The sequence below is a fragment of the Callospermophilus lateralis genome, chromosome 14, assembly GCF_048772815.1.
Source record: "Callospermophilus lateralis isolate mCalLat2 chromosome 14, mCalLat2.hap1, whole genome shotgun sequence".
NCBI lineage: Eukaryota > Metazoa > Chordata > Mammalia > Rodentia > Sciuridae > Callospermophilus > Callospermophilus lateralis.
The window spans coordinates 43839280-43863876 of NC_135318.1; the positions used below are offsets into that span (position 1 = coordinate 43839280).

A 24597-nucleotide genomic window follows, 5' to 3' on the forward strand; every position below is an offset into this window, starting at 1 on the left:
AAGAATCTTCATTACAGAAGTCAATAAATAATGAACCCCGTCAGGAATGGAATAGACTGCAAGAGGTCAGAGATGAAAACCTAAGCTGGGAAGCGAGAATCTGCCTAGAGAGTAAGAAATACTACAGAGGTAGAAGTTTGGCCTTAAAAAAGAGTACTGTGTTTTTAGAAGAGATTCCATAAATTCAGACAAGGAAGAATAGCATCTTCACTGACAAGTGTTCTGTGGTATTTTGAGACCGAGATTAGTTTAATTTGCATATTCCTGGGACATAATACATCTGTTTCTCCAGTAGAATGAGTCTAGGTTTCTATCAAATACACACTCAACCTGCCTAATATGATAATTAACGATTTTCTAGTTTTGTCCGCATGTAATTTCAACACAATGTTATCCTGAAGATTGAAATGATTATTTTTTCATAGCAATTCAATAGGGGTTCATAAAAACTGATTTCTTCTTTTATATTCATTTTCAGATGTAGTATTTCAAATATATACTGCTGTAATGACACACAGGTTTCCTAAATCAGACAAGAATGGCCACTGTAGCAGATAAGGTCACGAGGGGTGGTGGAGATGTCAAAGTACATTGTATTATGCTTGCAAAAGAGACACCATGGTGTGTGGATTGATTCTGCACCCCCAGGAGTTTTTAGGAGGTGTCGTCCAGATGCCAGCTTGGTGAAAGGATGTTTACTCTGGGTGTTTTCCTTCCATTTGTGAACCATGTGAGAAATACTTGTATTTATTTTTATTAGGCCTCTCTATCCGGAGCGTGTGCTGGAGAGCAGACCGCCTTCTAGCTGGGACCCAAGACAGTGAGATATTTGAAGTGATAGTGCGAGAGCGAGACAAGCCAATGCTGATCCTGCAGGGCCACTGCGAGGGGGAGCTCTGGGCCCTGGCCCTGCACCCCAAGAAGCCCCTGGCTGTGACAGGCAGCGATGACCGCTCTGTCAGGTGAGGTTGCAGCTGCCAGCACCTGGGAGTTATCCCAGGGACTCCCCCAGGGATTCCTGCAGTACAGAACCATACACTTCCCAAATGGAACGTTAGGAGGTTTAGCTAGACTCTAGCTGGTTTCATGACTTTTCATTATCTTTCTATGGCTCCACCTTATTGGGATTGTTCTTAGAAGTGAAAATACAGGAATGCTGTTTAGGCTGGCTTGCCATTCTCTCGGGTTCAAGATGTGAACCAGGCGTGCTTCTATGTGATGAGACCACATTTCCCCCTCTATACTTGGTCCTCTACATGGTCAATTTGCAGTTTAGAAACTCTCATTCCTCCATTCCTCACCATCAGAACTTCAGTTCTGATTTTTAAAGTTGTCTTCATCACATGAGTCAATTATTATTTCTTTGTAATTTTTTTTTTCTTGGTACTAGGGATTGACCCTAAGGGTGCTTAACCACTATGCCACATCCCCAGTCCTATATATATATTTTATTTAGAGACAGGGTCTCACTAAGTTGCTGACTCTGAACTCAAAATCCTCCTGCCTCAGCCTCTCCAGCCTCTGGAATTACAGGCATGTACCACCAAGCCCAGCTTTCTTTGTAAATTTGAGATGAAATTTTGAACATTGTTTTCAAATCCAAAGTGAAGGCTAATTTCCAAAAAGGTGCACAGTGTTATTAGTGCCTTCAAAGTTCTTGCTGTGATTCATCTATTCTTCGAGAGCTCAATGTTTGGGAAAAATTAGTATGCCATCAGGATCCTGATGATTATTGAAGGAATGACTATATGACTTAAACATTTGAGACTAAGATTATTGCACTGATTTCAATATTTAGGTATTTATTATAAGCTTTAAATGTGCTTAATAATAGGCTACAGAGAGGAAGAGAATGATTGATTGATTGTTTTTCTGGATTTTAACAGCTGAAACAGAACACTGTCAACTAGAGTAAAGGTCACTGCTTTTTCCCACTTATTCTGTATGTTTATGATTCTAATCAAGATACAGTCTGCTCATTTCTGTTTTTTAGTGTCTGCCAAGCATGAAAGCCGCATTCATCTCAGGAAGGTAGAGACAGCTACTCATGTAATGAGTGCTTATTTGACTTATGCTACTGGTGACTCCCTTCTTTTTATTCCTTTACTCTGAGTTTTTGCCAAGTAGCCAAAACAATGCCATAAACTCATTCAAATACCTGTGTAACTTGATCACTCCCATTCAGAAAGGAAGGACTTCAGAAGGTCCTGGGCTTTCGTATTTTAAGAATCGTATTGAGTCTTAGAACTTTGAGCTCCTTGAGGAGCCCTGGCTGCAGAATCTGTGTTATTCCCCCTTGATCATTAACTTGACTAAAACTTTAAATGCTGTGTGATCTTGAGTTTGAAATTTAGGAAAGGAAAAAGTCATAATTTCTTGAAGGGTTAGCTTGGCAGCTTTCTAGGGCTTTCTATACCATTTACTGAGAAGGGATGGGTTCTTCAGCCCACTAAAGCAAAGCTTACATTGCTTAAAATAGTATAAGGCTAAAAACAGCCCGGGCTGATGAATAATGGATGAGATATTGAGAGACTATCATAAGCTTTAGGCCAAACAGTACAGGCTGCCTAAGGGACCATGAACTGTTCATTATGCAACTCCACATTGTAGGGGGTGTGCCTGCCTCTCCTGATGGCAGATGATACTTGGGAAAGTGCCACCTGTTACTCACTCTTGCCCTTCTGTTGCAGGACGATAGGGTTTCCATCCCCCTAGCAGATATTGTTGTTTGGTTGATAAAGAAGATTCTTGAAGTCCTGACAGATCGGATGCCATAATTATAACATGGAAACCCTTATTTGAATTTCATAAATATTTTGCTGTGGTTCACTTAGTTTGAGATGCCTGGATTAGGTGTTCTGGAGATAGGAATATGTGTAGTTTGCTCTGCTGAGAGATTAAGTAGTTGCACATACCATTTCTCCAGCAGTGGCTGTGCTCACTGGCCATGAGCACCATGAAGTGTCCCCCCACAAATAGTGGATCCTTTAAAAGTGGGGCATCCAAGGACCTTGAGTGATAGCTGTGACTATATACAACCAACTTATACAAGTGGTTCTAGGGATTTGAACCCAAGGTCTCAAACACGTGCTAGACAAGTGCTCTACCACTGAGCCACATCCCCAGCCCACATATTTTTAAATTAACAATAAAAGCATTAGTAGTTCTTTTCCTATAATGTGATTAACAGCCACTAGTATAAGCAAATTAATTTTCTTTATTTCCAATGAGATGAGAAGATCTTATGTGAAGTGGCCTTTATATTTTCCCTATTCATTTAATCCCCAAATATTTGGAAATACTACTTTGTACATGTTGCTGGGCTTTTTCAAATGATGAAAGTGACCCAAAGATGGACAAAATATCCTTACAGATTCCCTGACAGGCCTCGACAAAGATACTAGTGGGAAGTTCCTGTGTCCTTTCTTGCTATCTGCAGTGGCTGGTGGTTTGGGGGAAGGCCTTCCTACCTGGGGCTGATGGGTGACTCTGAGAGGCTGGTCTGGCTTTACTCTTACTTGCTCTTGGCGTAGGCTGTGGAGCCTGGCTGACCATGCCTTGATCGCTCGTTGTAACATGGAGGAAGCAGTCCGCAGTGTCGCCTTCAGCCCCGACGGGTCCCAGCTGGCCCTGGGCATGAAGGACGGCTCTTTCATCGTTCTTCGAGTCAGGTATGTGCCGATTCTGAAAATGGTTTTTAGAGATGCTCTTTGGTTAGAAGCCAAGATTCTCCTGGTCATAACATACGCCAGGAATTTAGGAAGCATATTTACCCTTTCAAATAGGAGTACCATTGTGCCTCAATTCCCTACCTATAATTCTGAAGTCCCAAACACTCTGAAAATCCAAATTTCTTGTTAATTTAGAGCCTAATCCAACGAACTGATGTGAGGCTATTTATAGTCTCTAGGAATAATAACATGTTATGTTATCTCCTAAAAAAAAAAAAAAAAAATGTGTTTAACTCAGGTGCTGTCCCAGACCAGCATATTAACCTTTCTAAAATCCAATGAAGAACAATTTTCCAAGCACATCTGATCCCAATGGCCTTCAGATAAGAGATCATGGGCTTTGTGGTTAAGCCAACAAAGCAGCATCCAACAGCACTAGATATTTTTATAGGTGGACTTGAATGAAAGATTACTTCATCCAAAATTGACACTAAAATGAAATATTTCCTACTTGCTAACACCCTCCATACTGGACAAACATTATGACCCATCCTTGTATGTCCTCTGAATACATTGTTTGCTTGGCTCACACATTTTGTGCTTACAGAAAAGAAATGCATCTGTAAATTACTGCATGTTCTGCAAAGAGAGAATGCGATATGGCCTTGAAGAATGCTCTTGGACAGTTGATCACACTGCATTCTCATTGCCAGCCACACATAACTCATTACCAAACTGGTGGGCAACATTTTATTCCTCTGCTTAGTGATAAGATGGATAATTACTAGATCTCCTTTTATGATAGATTTCCCAAGTCCAAGCCAGAAAGCCTACACAATCTATTTTATGACATTAGAGTAAACTAGAGTGCCACTGATAAATGATAGCAGAGATTATTATGTGGAAGCAAATATTTGTTATTTGTGCAATCAGTTTGTTTTGGAGTTGATGAAGCCATCTTTACTGGCTTAGGAGACCTGTCAGTCAAAATCCTGTCTCATGATTGGAGGGAAAAAAATTCAGTGAGCTTTCCAACGTGGACAGAAATTCTTCAAAGAATCTTGTCAGCAAGCATCCAAAAGAGCCCAGTGATTCAGTGTATTCATTATTGACCTTTCATAATGAACATTAAATGATTATATAATAATTTAACACTTACATAGATAATTTCTTCTGCTTTTTGTACTTTTTTTTTACAGCAATAAGCCTCAAGTTTAATAGTCATGAGCTTGTCATTCTTTAAGTATAAAAACAATGTTTTATTTTCATGCCAGCCTTGATACATTTTGCCTTTCTCAAGGACATATTTAAAAAAATAGTTTTTAAATTATTTTTAAATAATTTAAAAAAAGTTTTAGGGAAAAATAATATATAATTGAATAGAAAAGAAAAAATGCTTTGTATTAAAGTTTTCTGTATTTACTTTAAAAACCCAAAATGTTTCAAGTATTTATTTTCATAAACGTGTCATAGATTTGAAATGTTTCATGTCTTTCCTCAGAAGTTAATATTTTCATTCTCTTTTCTCTTCCTTTTGAAACCTTTTTTCCTCCTTTGAGATGTGTATTTTAAAATATCAATTGGGTTTTCTAATTCTCAATTTTCTGCTTATCACTTGGCATTTTGACTCTTACAGAGATATGACAGAAGTGGTTCACATCAAGGATCGGAAAGAAGTCATTCATGAAATGAAATTTTCTCCTGATGGTTCTTACCTCGCAGTGGGATCCAATGATGGCCCAGTGGACATCTACGCAGTTGCCCAGCGGTACAAGAAAATAGGAGAATGCAACAAGTCCCTTAGCTTCATTACACACATTGACTGGTCCTTGGATAGTAAATACTTGCAAACTAATGATGGTGCAGGAGATCGATTGTTCTACAAAATGCCATGTGAGTCATACGTAGTCACTGGGTGTTTGTGAAAAGCAAACTTTCAACTACATGAAGAAAATATAAAAGAATATCCTTATGATCTCAAGGCAAGGAATGTTCTCCTAAATAAGATCCCCAAATCATAAATCCTCAAAGAAAAAGTTAATGAATTAAAACACATTAAAGTAAAAAAATATTAACTACACAACTAAAGAGACACTGAGTAAAATTTAAAAACAAGGAATAAATGAGGCATAAATCCTTTCAATTGTTGTAACGGACAAGGAATATTTGTCTAGAATATGTAAAGAACGCCATAAGTTAAGTGTAAGGGCCAGACATAGTAGCCCACACTTATAAAACCAGTGACTCTAGAGGCTGAGGTAGGAGGATCTCAAGTTCAAGGCCAGCCCTGGCAACTTAGCAAGACCCTGTCTCAAAGGGGTGGGGATGTGGCTCAGTGGTAAAGCACCTCTGAGTTCAATCCCCAGTACCCACTGCCATTCCCCCTCCCCCCAAAAAAAATCTAAGGAAAAATACTAGAAAAAAATGTACAACTCTTAAATGACCAATGAACATCTGATAAGGAATCGGATATGTGATAATTTTGACAATGAGAAACCATTTTACACCATGTAGACTGGCAGAAAAAAAGCCAATATTAAATGATGAGAAGAGGGGGAATGGAAATTACATATACTGCTGGTGGGAACATGCACAAAGCCACGTGCTCAGAATGTTTATTGTAGCAGTATGCATGAGAGCCAGAAATGAGCAATTCCTAAGTGATGATCAGCATGAGGAGGGTTTAATTAAATATGGGACAGTCACATAATGGAATGTTAGAAAGAACTTAAACTGGAGCAATTTGTGTCAATGAGGATAGATCTCAAAAATAAACTGCTGAGCAAGTAAAAGTGGCAGAATGATATGTACAGTGTATGATCACTTATATAAATAGGACAAATTTGATATATTATTTTTGGCTGCATACATATTAGTAATATGTTTTAGAAATGGGTGGGAATAATAAACACCTAATTCAGGGTGCAGGTTACCTTTAAAAAAAACAGTGAAATAAGATTGGGGGGAGTACCCTAGATTTTAACTACCTGTAATGTTTTCTTTAAAATTCTTTTTTTTTTAATTTTTTAATTTTAATTTTTTTTAATTTTTTTTATTGGTTGTTCAAAATATTACAAATCTCTTGACATATCATATTTCATACATTAGATTCAAGTGGATTATGAACTCCCATTTCTACCTTTAAAATTCTTTGCTAAAGACAAGATATTAAGATTTGCTAAAATGGATACTGCACACACTTGTTCATTATATTGGTCCGTACTTTTCTATATACTTGAAACATTTTACAATTTTTAAAGTGAAGACAACCTGAAATAATTGTACGGCCAACATCCCAGTATTCGAAGATTCATGACCCATTTAGTTCATTATCCGAGTCTTTTGATTTATTGGCTGTTCCTTCTTCCTTCTTGGTTCCTGCTCTTTGCCCATTTCATTTTTTCATTAATGCATCTCTAAAAGGTTGAATAAATGGCATTAATGCAAAATAGTCATAATGTCTCTATTAGTGCATTGCACACAGTTCAGCAGAATCAGAAATGAATAAAAATGAGCTGGAGGTGTAATCTGTGGGTTTCATTTGCCAGACAGTAGCACCCCATCATATCCCCGATACAAAGGGTAGTTGGCTCCAGCAGAAGGGCCTATTAAAACAAGCTGGCCCTGGGAAATTAGAAACTGCCTCTGGAGCCAGCCTAGGACTCATGCACAGGACCTCAAAGATTTTAGAATTATAGTATCAATTACTTTGATTGCTTTAGTCCCAAATATGTGTTCTCTATAATTAGGACCCTTTATTATATGAGTATTTAGTGAAATATGCTCATTGGGATTATAAAAAGTCACAATTTATATAAGAGATTTGTCTGACATAATGCTAATTTAATAACACTTAGTTTGTAATACTGAGTGTCTTAAAAGGTGAATTACTGCATTATAATCTTTGATGATTTTTAATGTAAGCGGAAAAAAATTAACAGTACTCTTGACCTCAGATAATTACATTTTGTCTTAAATCTTTTATTAAAAAATTATTTACCATAAAATAATGTGTAACATAACTGAGTTTCTGTCTTAGCAAATTCATCAATGTACCATTATTAGGTATGTATTTCTTTGAGTCTGCATTCTTTGCTTGATATTATTTTATATATATATTTTTCCATAGTTTGGAAACATGAAACACATTTGTCATTTGCAATAACAAAATAATATCCTTCTCGGTGATGATATCATTATTTACTTTATCATTCTATTATTGGCTGTTTGGGCTATTTCTGGTTTCTTTGCTCGTCCAGATAGTGCAGTTCCAAATACTTCTTGTATATGTGTGATTTTTCTCTTCAGAGTTACTTCCTGAGGGTGTTTTCTCCAAAGAAAGAACACTGGGCCAATGATTATGTTCCAAATAACTATAAGCTCTGATTCTATTGTCATTTTTAATATTCAATGATCAAAGTTTAATTTTGTTAAAATCATAATATTCCACAGCGTAGATATTTTTTGCAGATTCAGAATAATTAGGTCAAAATCCAATGTTATTTTAAAGAAATTGGTCAACTGAAACTAATAATCATAAAGTGCAAAAGAAAGCAAATAAGCAAATCAATATTGAAGTAAAAAAACAAAACTGGCTTTTGTTAAAAATATTTGTTGCAAGGAAAGATGTGTGTAGGATATTGAACTAGGGTAATTATTTTTAAGTTTACTGATTAGTGTTTTACTTAGCTTTTTCTTTTAATCACAGATTTTTCACTGCTATGATTAAAAGACCTGATAAGAACAATTTTGGAGAAGGAAAAGTTTATTTGGGGATTCACAGTTTCAGAGATCTCAATCCATAGACGGCTCCATTCCTTGGGGCTCAAGGTGAAGTAGTACATCATGGCAGAGGGAAGCAGCTCACATGATGATCAGACATCAGACTCCATTTACCAGATACAAAATATTAACCCCAAAGGAACACCCCCAATAACCCACCTCCTCCAGCTACACCCTACCTGCCTTCAGTTACCATTCAGTTAATCCTACCAGGATTAATGCACTGATTGGGTTAACCCAATCATTTCTTCTCTAAACTTTCTTGAATTTTCTAACACATGAGCTTTTGGGAGACACATCATATCTAAACCATAACAAGTAGCATTCCCTGTACCTGAAGATTCTAATTCTTTTTAAATGAATTTTTACATAATAAGGTTACAGTCAGAATTTTGGTTGCCAAATTGACCATACACAAATGATATACCAGAGCATCTGTGCTCACAGATATTTTATTTGAAAATATTATAGAGGATATCAAGAAGTATGCTTAATTTTATTGATTGTGAATTTTAAGATGGTGTGTGACTAAGTATTTCTCAAACATTGCTTTATTGTTTTCCCCCATGTGCTTTCTGTGGATCTCACATTAGCTGCTGCTGCTGGAAATGGATTGTTCCCTAAGTTTGGGGACATACCTAGAATGAGTCTCAACACTGTTTCCCCTGACCAACTATACTTATTTCAATTTTAGATTTAAGTAACAAGTCTAGTATTTAAAAAAAAAAAAAAACTATAGAAGCAGGGTTTTTTTTTTTAAAAAAAATTACTTGTAAGCATCCCTAAAGTATGAAGTTTAGGATAAACCTAGCAAAATGTTGACTCAGAGTGGTAACACATAATTTACTGATTTCATCAACAATACAAAGCATAATATCGCCTGTATGTAAGTAGTTACTGGCAAATAAATATTAGTAATTTGAGACATTACATTTAAAAAGGGCTATAGAGTTTAATAAGAAAAATAAACAAAGTAAATTAGAGTATATTTTTATGTAAATGTAGCATTTATTGTTTTCAGCTGGGAAGCCTTTAACAAGTAAAGAAGAAATCAAAGGGATTCCCTGGGCATCCTGGACATGTGTGAAAGGGCCTGAAGTGAGTGGAATTTGGCCCAAATACACCGAGGTTACTGACGTCAACTCTGTGGATGCAAATTATAACAGCTCAGTGCTGGTGTCTGGAGATGATTTTGGACTGGTCAAGTTGTTTAAATTTCCTTGTCTCAAGAAAGGTAAGGCTAAGAGGGGTGTTTCATTGGATAAAGATTTACTCTGGACTGGAAATGCAGTATGATTAAGGCTTATGTTCTTAATGTCTATTCAGTCGACTCATTTTCTCTCAGATGTGTGTTGTTACTCTGTAGCAGTTTTTCCATAGAGCTGAGAGGGTGAGTTGTCAAGGTCACCTTTGTTTCTTTGTTTGCCATCATAAGACACATGCTTTTGCAAATTAAAGTTGGAATTCATTGATTTAATACCATTTTGTGCTTCATAAGCCTGGTGTTTCACAGTTCAGACAATCTTATTTTTATTTATACTTATGTAAATATTCATAACTTAAATTCCATATATTTCCATTAAAATATTATTAAGTTTTGTTATGTTTCTCAGCTACTTGTGCATATATATGGAAAGGCAAACCAAATCTTTTAAACATAATTAAAATCTGAAAGTAAATTATTCTGGTGACAATGTATTTTATCCCTTGTCCCAGCATTAATTTTGCAAACCAGATTTGCAAAATTATGATGAATGTTTGAAAGGGAAGTTGAGTTCAAAACAACCTTCCCTGTCGTGTTATGTTGTTGAAATCGTGTCACTTCAATTATATGGCCCCTGTAACTTCAAGTGACTGAATTAACCATATAATGACCCTTTCCTCCTCTTTTGCGAGTTTAGACAAAGCCCTCACACAAGTTCTTCTGAGACTCCTCTGCTGTTTCCTGAAACTATGATCTTACAGCAGTAATCAGCAGGGAACATGCTGCTGCCTGAAAACTCTTTCACTTGAATGATTTTTAAATTAAGCAAGGAAAGGAATTGAAAAATATAATCAGAAAGTCATTGTCAGCTGACAGTTTTGAAGCAGTGACAATTATGGTACAAAATGGAGCATAAAACACCTAGCAAACCCACCATCCCTTACAATTGACAAAACAGCCATCAGTTTAAAATATTCGAGGCACAAAATTACCTCAGTGTGCCCAATTCAAACTTTCCGTCTCTCCCTCTAATGGCCCATGTGAGTAATGGGGTGTATCTGGTTAGATTGAGTAATGTACTTGCAGAGGGAAAGTTAGGCAAGTTAGAAGGTGCCTGGGAATTCAGGATCCAGAAGAAACATCATTGAGGTCGGAAGCATTGCTACTGGTCTCCAGTGACAGAACTGGGGAGTGACATGAATGCAATGAGAGTTGGCATCTCCTGTGCGTCCCGTTGTAAGGTGGACTGGGGTCTGGAAAATAGCAATAGAGGAGTAGACGTTTTATTGGAGCTGAGGGAGGGTGGGTAACCCTGTCAAAATGAGGCACTCTTTGGTGAAAAGTTACCCTGTGGGTGAGGCACACAGGGCCTCCAAGTGAAGAGAGATGGACAGTGGGGTGACAGTGTGGGGAGAGTAGCAAGACCCACCTCAGCATCGAAGTACTCATGCCCTCTTAGCAAATTAACTTGTTTTACTTTTCATGACACATGGCATCTGAGACTCATTACAAGATTTATAAACTATCAAGTTCTTTTTCTTTGTGACAAAATTGGTGGTGGGGAAGCTAATAAAATAGTGTTGGAGTTGTTGATAGGAATAGTAGTTGGTAGAACTCATCCCTCTAACCGAGAGTACCAGAGACACACATTTCCCCTGAGTGTTTTATTTTTTATTTTTTGGTGGGGGCTACTGGGAATTGAACTAAGAGACACTCAACCACTGATCCACATCCCCAGCCCTATTTTGTATTTTATTTAGAAACAGGGTCTCACTGAATTGCTTAGCACTTTGCTGTTATTAAGGCTGGCTTTGAACCCATGATCCCCATGTCTCAGCCTCCTGAGCTGCTGGGATTACAGGCATGTGCCACCGTGCCCTGCTCCCCCTGAGTTTTGAACCTGCAAAAAGACAAAGATGAGTAGAGGCTGATGACTGTGAGCACGTGTGGGAGCCTAAACAAGTTTTGTAGTTTTCCATTGTGATGAAATAAAAATCACAACCCAGTTAATTTGACACATTGGGAAATGCATATGTGTCTGTATTCTGTGGTCCAGCAGCTAAATGTAAGTGTTTTGCAGTTAATGGAAATTACTGAATCGATGTTATTTTTACACCGTCAGAGCACTTCGTTTTTCTTACTTTGGCAATTTTCAAATCTTAAAATAATTAACATCAACACTGACAGTTTTCTTTGGTGCCACTTAGACTGCTTGCTCTTTGACACTGACGTGAACAACCAACTCCATTTCCCATGACAAATGAGCTAGGTAGTGTGGACTTAGGTTGCAGAAACCTGGGACCCTGGAGGAAAAAGTGTCAGCCTTCACCACACTTGGGTGGGGTTGGTTTAGAGCAGGAACAGAATGGTTTGAGCAGAATGAGGGAGAATTGTGTACCAGGAAGATGGAGAGTGCCGTGGGCTGTGTCGTGAAGGTCCCTGTAACCACTACTGAAAATCAGGTCTCACTCTGTGTAATTGAAAAATCACTGAGGATTTTAAGTGGAGGACAGACGGGACCAATGTAAGTATTTAAAAGACCACTTTGATATTGTGTGAAATAGGTTAGGAATAGGGAGGCCCCACCAAAAAGGTGATGTGGCTCAGAACAGATACAAAGAGTGTTCCAGACAGCGGAAACAGCAAGTACGAGACTTAGAGGCAGAGTGCCTGGCACTCTTGAGGAATAGTAAAGGGGCCAGTATGCAAAGTAGGCGAGGGAAGAATGGGGAAGAAGATAGAACCAGAGAGGTTAACGCATAAATACTAATGGCAGAATGCGTCTGCAGGTTCTACCTCCAGTCTGCCACATATTAGTTATTTATTAAGTATTGATAAGTATTAAATATCTGTTATTATTATGTATTACCTATTATTTCATAACAACTACTCCCTCAAATTTAACCGCTCAAATGAAAAAACATACCACAAGTGGTGGGGGGATGAGATCAGGGATTCATGAGCCGCTTAGCTGGGTGGTTCAAGTTCAAGATGTGGGAGGTTGCATCATCTGACAGCTAGACAGAGGATCCATTTCCTCTCACTTGCATGGCTCTTGGGTGGAGACCTAGGTTTCTTGCTACAAGAGCTGCTGGGTAGACTGCTTGAGTGTCCTTACAACATGGTGTAATCCAAGAACAACAGCACAGGAATCTGTAGTGCCTTTGATGGCCTCCTCTTGGATGTCACACAACCTCGATTTTGCCATATTCTATTTGTTTTTTTACTTGTATCAAAGAATCCTTGGACTATTTTCAAACCACTCTGAAAAGACAGGTCAAATGATCCTGTACAGATGTTAGTGTAGTAAAGGATAACCCCTCACTTTAGGATCTACAGAGGTACAGGAAGGATATACCCCTTTCCCCAATCATTGAATTATCCTCCAGCATTTCCAGCTGACCCTAGTTGAAACAGTTTGACTTTGTTGCCAAAATTGATTTAGGCAACTATTTGAAATAAGCAACCTTGCTTTTGAGACACTGTGTTTTCTTTTAATCTTTTTGTTGTTGTTGTTGGGGGGATAGGGGAGTATACAGGGGGGCTGAGAAAATAGGGCTTACTTGGTCAGACATGCCCTCAGAAAGGGACCTGCAGTAGTCATTTTCACCTACGTGTAAAATAAATCATGGTGTATCTCGTGGAATATTTGAATTTTATATTTGAATTTTAAGCATGTGATAGTTGCACGGGATGACCTTTTCCCTCCTCTGAGAAGGATTTCATTTAGAGGATCTTCAAGAGTTAGAAGTGTTTTCAAAGTGGAGATGAGGAGCTGATGATCTTCTGAAATCTCCCATAGTCTGGGGTTCTAGGCCTCCACATGAAATGGATCCAGCTCATTACCACCAGGGCCTTTATCCTGCTGTGTTCTGAGCATACACTGGAGTCTTTCTTGCAAAAGTTCAACCACAGATATACTTCAAATAGGTTTTTCTATTGCAGTCACTACTGGGACTGGTATTTACTGAGTAAAGCAACCAATTTAAAAGAAAAATAATTCATTCTCACAGCTAAGTCTATGTAACCCCAATAATAATAATAATGATAATTTGATTCTTATTTTCACAGAATTATTTCCTGTGAAATAAGAATGTGTAAAATGTTCATTCTTGATCGCTTATTTTCAGAATCAGTGATAATAGTAAGCATTGTTTGGAACAGGTTTTAGTTACAGAGCTTAAATCTAAGAACCAGCTTCAAATTGATCCATATTGGAAAAATTAAGGTGTCTTTTAGAGTATTTGCTTGCTTATTATAATATGTAAGCCTGAAAATAACTTTGATATATTTTAAAATTTTGCTTGATATGAATAGGAATGTGATTTCTTTTTTAACCAGTATGTTTTTGGCATAACTAATCTTCTAAAAAAATCTTTTTTCAGGAGCCAAATTTAGAAAGTATGTGGGCCATTCTGCACACGTCACAAACGTCCGCTGGTCCCATGACTGTCAGTGGGTGTTAAGTACGGGAGGGGCTGACCACTCGGTTTTCCAGTGGAGGTTTATTCCAGAAGGTGTCAGCAACGGCATGCTGGAAACTGCTTCCCAGGGTAAAAACCACTCATAACTTTTCCATGTCTGTTTATTTTTCAATGAACTTTTCAAGGAATGTTCTAATGTCTGTTGCGGAGGTCAAGTGTTCAAAGCAATTTTGATAAAATTTATTCCTATAATAAACTTTGAATTTTTTTTAAAAAGAAAAGCTTTTGAGATTAATATAGGTCAGATCATTTCTTTCAAAGGATTTTGCTTACACCAAATACAAGTTGAAGACTTAAGATTTATGTGAAAAGTTAACATTTAAAGATAGCATAAAAGTGCACTTGGCCACCTCCTTGGTATGATTGTAATGGACGTGTGCCTGCTCCATCAGGCTGCGGGCTGACAGGGTAATCTTGGAATGGAAGTCGTCACAGATTGGGTTCCAAGAATGTCTCACAATTTTGGGGCTCCTGTGTTCCAGTTCAGCAGCTGTGTCATATTTTTAGTTACATCTACTGTGATGTCCACACAGTGAGCAGATGACCCAATGAACAACAATTTGAGCAAATGTGTTTATTGGGAAGGATTCTGCAGTGGTTTTGACCATGGCAATTACCAGCACTTGGTGGCATATTAAGCAGAAGAGGATCTTTATTAAAGTCAGCAGCTGGATTTCCTTTTGCTCCAGCTTTTCCTTTGGTAAAACTTGCTGCTTTTACATTTTTAAAATCCAGGGATCCTACTGTCTAATAAAAGGAAACATGTTCTGTCTGCTTGGGAGACTGTTTTCCCAGAAGAAGTTAAGGGTAGGCCAAAGTTAGCCAAATGATGAAAGTAGGAGGTGGTGTTTTCAGGAATCTGTATTAAATTAAAACTACAGTGCAGACATTTATTAACTAGGATAGAAGAAACAAAATATTTCAAATAACATTTTTAGCTATTTAAAGTCTCAAGATTTTTGCTTGTTTGTGGATTATATTTCTGCAGAAGGTGGCACTGACTCCTATAGCGAAGAATCTGATTCAGATTTATCTGATGTGCCCGAGCTGGACTCTGATATTGAGCAAGAAACTCAAATCAATTATGATCGCCAGGTCAGTATGAAGGAGCAATATAAATGAATAACCTGGAAAACGGATCTCCTTAGATCTGGATGTTGCTGAAAGTAGCTGGCACTTACATAGAAGAAAATGATGCCAAAAATAAGAAAAATCGACTACTTCTTGCCTTTAAATGCAATCTTAAAATAAAGCATTTGCCTTTTTAGATCATTAAAAACGTTAAGTGGAAGGTAGTTGCAAAGTTCCAAAACTGAGCCCATAATAGTTGGGCTTTTTGCCCAGTGTCTTCCATCTAAAACTTACAAATTTATAAACATCTATGCATATATATATTTGGGGATTGGCTCCTGGGGATGGAACTCAGGGGCACTCAACCACTAAGTCACATCTCCAACCTTCCCCATCCCCCCCCCTTTTTTTTTTTGGTATTAAGAAACAGGGTCTCACTGAGTTGCTTAGTGCCTAGTTGTTGCTGAGGCTGGCTTTGAACTTATGATCCTCCCCTCCTGAGCCTCTGGGATTACAATTGTGTGCCACTGCACCTGGCTAAAACTTATAACTATTTTTTTCAGAACAAAGAAATACCAGCACTTGGTGGCATGTTAAGCAGAAGATAATCTTTATTAAAGTCAGCAACTTGTTAAGCTACAAGTTTTTCACTTTCTTAGTAAATTGTGAAAGCTTGTATTTTCAGGATGAGTACCTACAGGATAGTTTGCACGTGGCTATTATCCTCATTGGTCTCCTAACTTATGGCAACCATTGTCCATTTAATTAAAGTAAAAGCAAAATTACAACATGCATTCTCTCTCCAGTCAGATCATATCTCATAGAAAAGTTGGTCAGTTGCCTGCAGTTTTCTTGGAAGTTGACATTTCATCACTGTTTAGCACTAAAGAGTGATTTTTAAAGAAAACAGTCTTTCAGAGGAATCCGGACACTCACCACCTTGTCATGGTGATGACCATAGGGTTTGTTTTCTTCCCTGTCATTTTTAAAGGTATGTTAAGCAGATTCTGTACATGAATGTGAACTGAATAAGATGTCAGATTTCAGTGTTGTCCAGATAGGCAGGTGGCAGCTACTGGGCACCTGAGAGGTTAGGGGATCTGCCCACTTCCACATCACCATCCTCTTAGCATAAGAGTGCTGGGAAGTGGTATTGGCCAAATTCTATTGTTACTTTGTGTGCATGAATGAATATGTAATAACAAATCACATCATTATGTACAACTATAATGCACCAATAAAAAATGTGGAAAGGTGGGGAAAAGGAATCCTGATCTAGGTTTCTCCCCAAAGCATATATTCTGTGCACTACTTGGTTTGCCTCTATATCAGCACTGGATTTACTGCTTTTCAAATGATTACACTTTTTCCTGCCTATAATCATCACTCACTGATTTCGTGTTTGAGAAATTGGATTAGTTCAAAGGCGGTCCAACTTACAGTTCCAGTCAAGTTCGTGATTAAATCAGCTGGACTACGTATTGATGGATGCATTATGCAGTACCACCCCTGAAGAGATGGATTTGAAGGGAAATGATTAATGTGGGACTATCAGGCAAACACTAAACAACATACCCTGACATCAAGGGGTAATGAAATTTAAGCAAAGTGAATGTTAGATTTAGGGGGCAAAGCCATTTTGCTTAGATGGACAGTTTTTATTTAATGAAATGATGGTAGTAAAAAACGAAAAGACATGATGGTATTGAAATGCATGCCCAGGACTTATGGATTCTCCTTGATGTCTTATCTGTCAGTGCTTTTACCTATTATTTGGTTTTATGCTCTCAGCATTCCTGAGTTATTCCTGAGCAGGGACTTTCATTCCGTTCTACAGATGGGAAATTGAGGCCCATAGAAGCTACAAGACTTGATCAAATAAGCAGCAGAAATACCCTAGGATTTAGTGCTAGGAAGTAAATAATTGACCTGGTAAAACATCATGATCTAAGGATCTGGTCTGTCAGGATGTGTGAGGCCAAGAAAGGAAGAGAATTCCAGAGGGCAATTCGAGGGGGAAAAATGACTCAAAAAAGATCCATTTTGCAAATGTCAGAATCGGGAGATTTCTTACCTCAGAAGAAGTAAAAAAATATATTTTATTGAAAATTTATTTTGTTTACTAACATATCAACTTAGTATATTTTTTCTGGATATAATATACCTAAGAAAAATAATAACAAATAAGAGGGGAAGAAATTATTTGAAATTCCAGTCATTTGGAAAATATTTCATGTTATTTTGCTCATTAAGAGGAAATAGTATTCAATACTACATCTTATGTTTTCAAAACCATTTATTGAAGCTTCAATCCATGCAACAATGTCAAGATGTTGATGTTTTGAAACCTGGAAAAGGCATCTTAGCGGAATGCCTCTGTTGTACTTTTCAGGTTTACAAAGAAGATCTACCTCAGCTAAAGCAACAAAGTAAAGAGAAAAACCATGCAGTGCCCTTCCTCAAACGGGAGAAGGCTCCTGAGGACAGCTTGAAGCTCCAGTTCATACACGGGTGTGTGGCCTGCCCTGGGCAACTGTGCTCCTTCGTCATCTCTGCCGAGCCTGTCATCAGCCTTACCTCCAAGATAAAGAGGTCCCTCTTTCTGGTGCTCTTGTCCCCAGTTTGCTCACAGACCTGGGGCTGATGTTTAAACTGTGACCCTTTCCAGTTTCCTCAGTGCACCAGGGCCATCACACTGTGGTAGTCACCAGGCTTAGTGTTCTTCCTGTAGATCTGTGGCAGCTGGTCACGGCCATCCCTGTTTCCTCTCTCCCCCAATCCCCTGCTCTGTTTGGCTGGCGTTAGCCTAGGACAGTAAATTTTCAAATATTGTTCTCACATATGCCTAAAATGATTTCAAATTTTGTAAAATTGTTTACGACTTTGCCCATTTGAAGTCTACCCCTGAAAGGTTTCAATGTAAGTTTAAATGGTGGAGAAAAATATTATATAAACATTCACACCAGTCATCTAAGTGAACCCAGAGGAACTTAAATGCCAAAATACTTCATGGACTTTTAAAATTGATAACAGGGGGAATGAACAATGCTTCTACCACAGAATACTTTATATATCATTTATATTTCTACTTATACTCCTCTCTCCATTCTAACCCTTTCATAAAATTTTACCTTAATTTTTTTTTGCTTGAGTCTTTTTAACTATACCATGAGGAAGAAGTCTACAAGTTCAACTAAAATTTCATTTCTTGTGACCATAACTCTGTGAAATACGTATCCACTGCCCCACATGGCTAGCAAGCACTTCAAATATAGCTAGTCCGAAATGAGATATGCTGTGTGGGTAAGACACCTATTTTAAAGGCTTAGAATGAAAAAAAGAAGATAGAATATCTCATTAAAATGTTTTTATATCATATTTTAAATGGAAATGTGTTAGGTTAAAAATATATCTTAAAATAAATTTCATTTTAAAAAATTTTGTGTGTATAATACTAGGGATTGAACCCAAGGGTACTTTACCACTGAACTACAATCCCAGCCCTTTTTATTTCTTTTCTTTCTTTCTTTCTTTCTTTTTTTTTTTTTTAATTTTGAGACAGGGTCTCACTAAATATTGCTGAGGCTGGCCTCAAACTTGTGATCCTCCTGCCTCAGCCTTCTGAGTTTCAAGGATTGCAGGCATGTGCCACCACACCTGGATATTTTTATTCTTTTTAATATGGCAACTAGAAAACTTGACTATGTGGCTTGCATTGTATTTCTATTAGACAATGCAGTTCTGTTATTGTTTTAGATTGAATTGTTATAATTATTAGTAAAAATGACCAAATCAATATAAAAATATTACAAACTATGATAATTGTTAAGCACCGAAAACTTTATTAGATTTATTTCAATGAGATGAATTGTTTTCTATTCAGTTATCTGTGCATGTAGATTACTCATTGCTAGATTGTGGCAGAGTTTAGTGTTCACTCTATCCCCATGTTTTTTCTTTTTATAGATGTAAACACTGAGTTTATTCTCATAAATAAATGAAAATGGGAGCTAGGGTTGTAGCTCAATGGTAGAGCACTTGCCTAGCACGTGTGAGGCACTGGATTTGAGCCTCAGCACCACATAAAAATATATAAATAAAGGTAACATGTCCATGTGTAACTTAAAAAAATTTTTTTTTAAGTAAGTGAGAATGGAAGTGATTTTTATCATGGCAATGTTGTTCGGTTCTTTATTAACTCTTTCTGAATTAGAGACCCCCAAATCATTTTTTTTTTTTTTTTTTTTTTTTTTTTTTGGTACCAGGGTTTGAACTCAGGGAACTCAGGGGCACTCAACCACTGAGCCACACCCCCAGCCCTATTTTGTATTTTATTCAGAGACAGGGTCTCACTGAGTTTCTTAGCACCTCACTTTTGCTGAAACTGTCTTTGAACTTGGGATCTTCCTCCCTCAGCCTCCCAAGCTGCTGGGATTACAGGTGTGTACCACCATACCCGGCTCCAAAATCACATTTTGATTTTAATATATCACAAGAAATAGTGACCCATCAGCTAACAATTCAGTTAAGTCTCTGATCAGTTTTGTTATAAAGCAAAAACATTGGAAATCATTTGTACAAAAGGGTCCCTTGGTAATAATTAAGAGTTTTCCCTTAATTATTTTGAATTGTCTGTTTTGGTGTCCCGGAAGGTTCTGTGTCCCAGAGTAATACACCATGCTTTGATTCCACATGGAGGAGAAAAATGGCTTCTTGAAGTGAGAGGGAGGACATCGTGGGAGGAGAGATGGGGAGGAAAGGCCTGCGCCTAATAACCACAGGCCTGTTCTCAGATCAGTTTTAAGAAAGAGCATACACAGTAGCTGAGGATCCTGAAACAGGCTCTGTTAAAATGAGGCCCGTGTGCCTCCTAGAAAGTCATCCCAGGCCTTTAGGGGTCCTTGTACCCCGTTTGACATTTCGAGCCTGTGGAGATACATGGGGTTTCACTTGCATCAGTGTGTTCGGTTTGCCTCTGATAACTCCTACCCTGTTCAGTTTCTATTCATTCAACCCTGTGCATGTCTTGGGCCTGTGCTTCAGTTACAGAGGCTACGACTGTAGAAACAATCTGTTCTACACACAAGCTGGGGAGGTGGTCTACCACATTGCCGCAGTTGCTGTCGTGTACAACAGGCAACAGCATTCCCAGAGGCTGTACCTGGGGCATGATGATGATATTCTGAGCCTGACCATCCATCCGGTGAAGGACTACGTGGCCACTGGACAGGTATGCATCTCTCCTCCAAGACTGAGGGCCTCACCCAAGAGAGAGGGCATTCATGTGAACATGAATCCAGTTTACGTGTTAGACATGCAAAAAAAGAAAAAAAAATACTTGGTAGAAGTAAACATGAGGTAGGAACCTAAAAAATCAGTGAATGTAGGATTGTTTCAGATGTGGTTTCATATCTGGGGTGCATGAGATCCAAGGCTGAGATTGAGAGCATGAAGGGAGTCAAATCCCAGAAATGTCCATTTTTGAGAGAGAAACATCCATAGCTTTAGTATTTTTTTTTATAAAGAGATTATAATCTCCCGGAGGTATGAACCACTTGTCTCCATGCTGATCTGCTGCCCTCTCCAGCTGCAAATTAGAGAAGCTCTGCTATGAGTTAGTAAATCTTACAACTGATTGAGCATTACTTTGCCTTCTCACCAACACTTATTTTCTTGTCTCACAAATGGATGAAGCTTGGCTCAGGGGTATCTTATAACTTACCTTTGAAAATAAGAATCAGAGATTGGTTCTTGGCACTCACCTGCAAGGAGGTAGGCCACTCAGTATTGCAACTGGTGAGAGGTAAAGAGGAAGCCAGCAGCCATTGCTGGGGGACAGGGACTGGACCTCCACAGACCAGTGTAGGAGTTCTCTGGGTTCTACTCAGTTACGTCTATGGCTTAACCTCGAGTTTTCTCTTTTGGAGTCATCAGGTTCAACAGTTATGTGTCTCTCGGTCCCCCCACCCCCATATATTGTAAGTGAGAAAAAGTACTTTGCTATTATAATTTGCTCTGTTGTTGAACCTCACATGATAAAAGCTTATAACTCTGCAAGGACAATCTATCTCAATGACACATAGTCAAGCTATGAAACTTATTTCTCAGTAAGGGTCAGGGCCAGCCTTCTAGAGGTGGGTGAAATCATTGAAAATGGGTAAAGAAATTCTTTTTTTAAAAAAATATTTTTAGTTGTAGATGGACACAATACCTTTATTTTATTTATTTCTATGTGCTGCTGAGGACTGAGCCACAACCCCAGCCTGGTAGAGGAACTCTTTATAGTGCCCTGACAGCACCCAGGTGAATTTCTTGCCTGAGAAGTGGACTCCTCACTTGCGGCATTGAGAAGGCAGGAGAGGGAAAAGTAGAAGTAACTGACAGAAAGCACAAGTGGCTGGATGCAATGGTGCATGCCTATAATTCCAGTATCTAGGAGGCTGAGGCAGGAGGATCACAGGTTCAAGGCTAGCCTCAGAAACTTAGCAATAACCCACCTCAAAATAAAAAGGACTAGGGATATAGCTCAGTGATAGAGTGCTTCTGAGTTCAAAAAGATGGGGAAAAAAGTACAACTGGACATTTGAAGCGGGGTTCTGAAAGTCCCTTAACTTGGAGCCACACACTAGGACAGGCTTTGTTGGAACCCAACTTGGTGCCATGACAAGCCTTAGATGCTTCAGGCTTCAGTTTACTATCTGGAAAATAATGGGGTGGACCAAATTATTTCCAAAGTCTTCCCACTTTTTAAATAACATGCACTTCTATTCTAAGCAGTACTTGACTCTAAGGAACCAAATTGTATTTCATAAATTGTTTATAATGCTCATCTTGTTGTTTAAGGTTGGAAGAGATGCTGCTATTCATGTGTGGGACACACAGACTCTAAAATGTTTGTCACTATTGAAAGGACAACATCAGAGAGGAGTGTGTGCGCTCGATTTTTCAGGTGAGCACCAGTTTTTCATTAGAGCCATTGACAGATGAGCCTACATTTAATTTTATTTTCAAGTACTTGGTTGAGTTCTGTCTGTAATGAGGTATGCTCTCCATGTGTCAGCTACACAATCTGAGGCTGGGAGTCATACTGTGAATACCTCACCCAAAAATGTGGCCTTTAGATTACACATCCTTTCCTTGTCTTCCGAATTTCCTCTCCCAAGTCATTACCCAGAGCTCACACTGAGTTCTGTGTTTGCTTGAGCAATTTGAAATCCAGAGCAGCTGTTGCCGTTGGAAGTCTTAGTTGCAAATGTCTGGCAGTGACTCGGAACATCAATTTCATCTCCAGATAAGTGGGAGCATGTTGTTTCTGTCTTGAAATATAAAGAACCAGAAGGGAGGCTGCAAATCCTCTGCAGAGGAGCACTTTATAATATTAGTATTTTAGAAATAAATTTCATGTTGAAAAATGAGAACTAAAGCTTTTCTCTTCTCGATTTAAAATTTGAACACAGTATTTATAAAAATACTAATTGACGAATGCAATTTCTTTTATTCAAGTGGGAATTTATAAAAGCCCTTTTACAGTCATTTAAAAAAAATAAGTTTGCAAAAGGAAAAAGACAGAAAAACAATTAACTTGCTTCTTATGTCCCCAAAGAGAAAAAAGAGAGATGATGCCAACATGCAATGTAAGTGTTCTTTCCACTAGAATTCAAGATTGAGGATCTATCATTAAAGATGTTAGTACATACACATTTTTAATCATTTCAATTGTAGGGGTTAATAGGAAAGAAATCCTAAACCATCTATGTAAAACTGAATTTTCCAAATACCATCTAGGTGTTTACATTTGGAAGTGATGATGCTATTCAATGTGTGCATGGTTAGTCTCTAAATTCCATGACTCTACAACCTCTTTCCCCTGGTAGGTCCCTCCCTCTCTGTTCCCTTTGAACAGAGTAATGCCATAGTAATGCCATAATAATGCCCATAGTAATGCCATAGGCTTGGATTCCATCCCTGCTCATTCTGGAAGCATATTTACCGCTGCTGCCATCGACTCCCCAGGTTGAAAGTGCTTGGCTTTTCCTGATCTGGCTTCAACCTTCTCCTGCAGCATTTTCACTCACTTACCCATTCATGCTCCTCCACATTCACTTCGCTGCAGAATCTCCATTCACGCCAGTCCTCCCCTACCTCTCTTCTACCATCAGGCCTTTCCCATATGTCCATTCAAGTCCCACCATCATTTAAGACCATCTGAATGTTTTCTCCTACATCCTCCAAGGCAGAAATAACCTGTCCCTCCTTCTGTAAACCGTAGTTCATTGTTGTCATTGCTTTGGTAGCACCTGTCAGAGTCCTTGTAGTACTGCCCTCCTTTGCCCTCACACACAGTAAGCTAACAGGGGCAGGAGAGCCCTCTATATTTTCCCACCACACATATTGCAGTATTATAGACATAAAAGCCATTCCAAAAATTCTGTAAATGATGAACAAATGAGATCTCGCTTAATGAGCTTTGCCTTACCTCTCACTGTTACTTCTAGAATTTCACATTGTAAACCATGTTGAATGACAAATATTTGCATTCCCTGACCAGTGCCACACAGGCGGTATTTTGTTTTGGTAACATGCACATTCTTACGTCCTGCAAACTACTCAACAAATATGAGTTGTTATGTCATTGTTAGGTAGTTATTCACTACCTTCTGTGGCTATTAAGTTAATAAAATCAAGGCTCAATAGTTTGTGCCTACACTGGTGGGTATATGATAGCCGGAGTTAGGAGTGTGGAGGTAGAAAGAGCTGCCCAACCATGCCTATCTACAAGTTTAATGCAAGGGTGACATCCTTGATAAACAGTGAATACAAAGTCCTTTGAAAGTTTTGATGGACATGCAATTTTAAAGTAGGTGTGCCTTGTATCATTGATAAGGCAGTAAAATCTAAAAAGAAACTATAATTTTTGTTTGTATGTGACACTATCCCAAAGATGAATGATTCCCTCTGCTTCCCCACACCCCAGCCCAATCTTATTCTTCAATGGCTGAACTACCTTCTTCCTAAAATTGATTTTTCTATTGCCTACATATGTATATGTAAGTATACTTCAGAAGAGTAGTGAGGTACCCACTAAAGTATCAAAATTAAATAAAACTAACAAACTGGGTCGTGGCACACACCTGTAATCCCTGCGACTATGGAGGCTGAGGCAGGAGGATTGCATGTTTGAGGCCAGTCTCTGAAAATTAGCAAGACCCTGTCTCAAAAAATAAAAAGAACTGGGGATGTAGCTCAGTGGCACAGTGCCCCTCGATTCAATCCCCAGGATCAAAAATAAATAACTGCCGGGCACATGCCTGTAATCCTAGCAGCTTGGGAGGCTGAGGCAAGAGGATCGAGAGTTCAAAGCCAGCCTCAGCAACAGGGAGGTATA

At 38.4% G+C, this 24597-nt stretch overlaps 1 protein-coding gene across 2 annotated transcripts in view; it reads left to right on the top strand.

The window, feature by feature from the left end:
- The window catches only part of Eml6 (EMAP like 6), a 269171-nt gene that overhangs the window by 148159 nt on the left and 96415 nt on the right, over nucleotides 1–24597 (top strand). For both annotated transcript variants that reach the window (XM_076832837.2, XM_076832835.2), the window contains exons 7-15: nucleotides 761–962; nucleotides 3534–3671; nucleotides 5308–5564; nucleotides 9475–9687; nucleotides 14043–14210; nucleotides 15130–15236; nucleotides 17605–17723; nucleotides 20256–20442; nucleotides 22056–22161. In XM_076832837.2, the coding sequence (XP_076688952.2) occupies nucleotides 761–962; nucleotides 3534–3671; nucleotides 5308–5564; nucleotides 9475–9687; nucleotides 14043–14210; nucleotides 15130–15236; nucleotides 17605–17723; nucleotides 20256–20442; nucleotides 22056–22161 (1497 nt within the window). The remainder of the gene's footprint in view (nucleotides 1–760; nucleotides 963–3533; nucleotides 3672–5307; nucleotides 5565–9474; nucleotides 9688–14042; nucleotides 14211–15129; nucleotides 15237–17604; nucleotides 17724–20255; nucleotides 20443–22055; nucleotides 22162–24597) is intronic.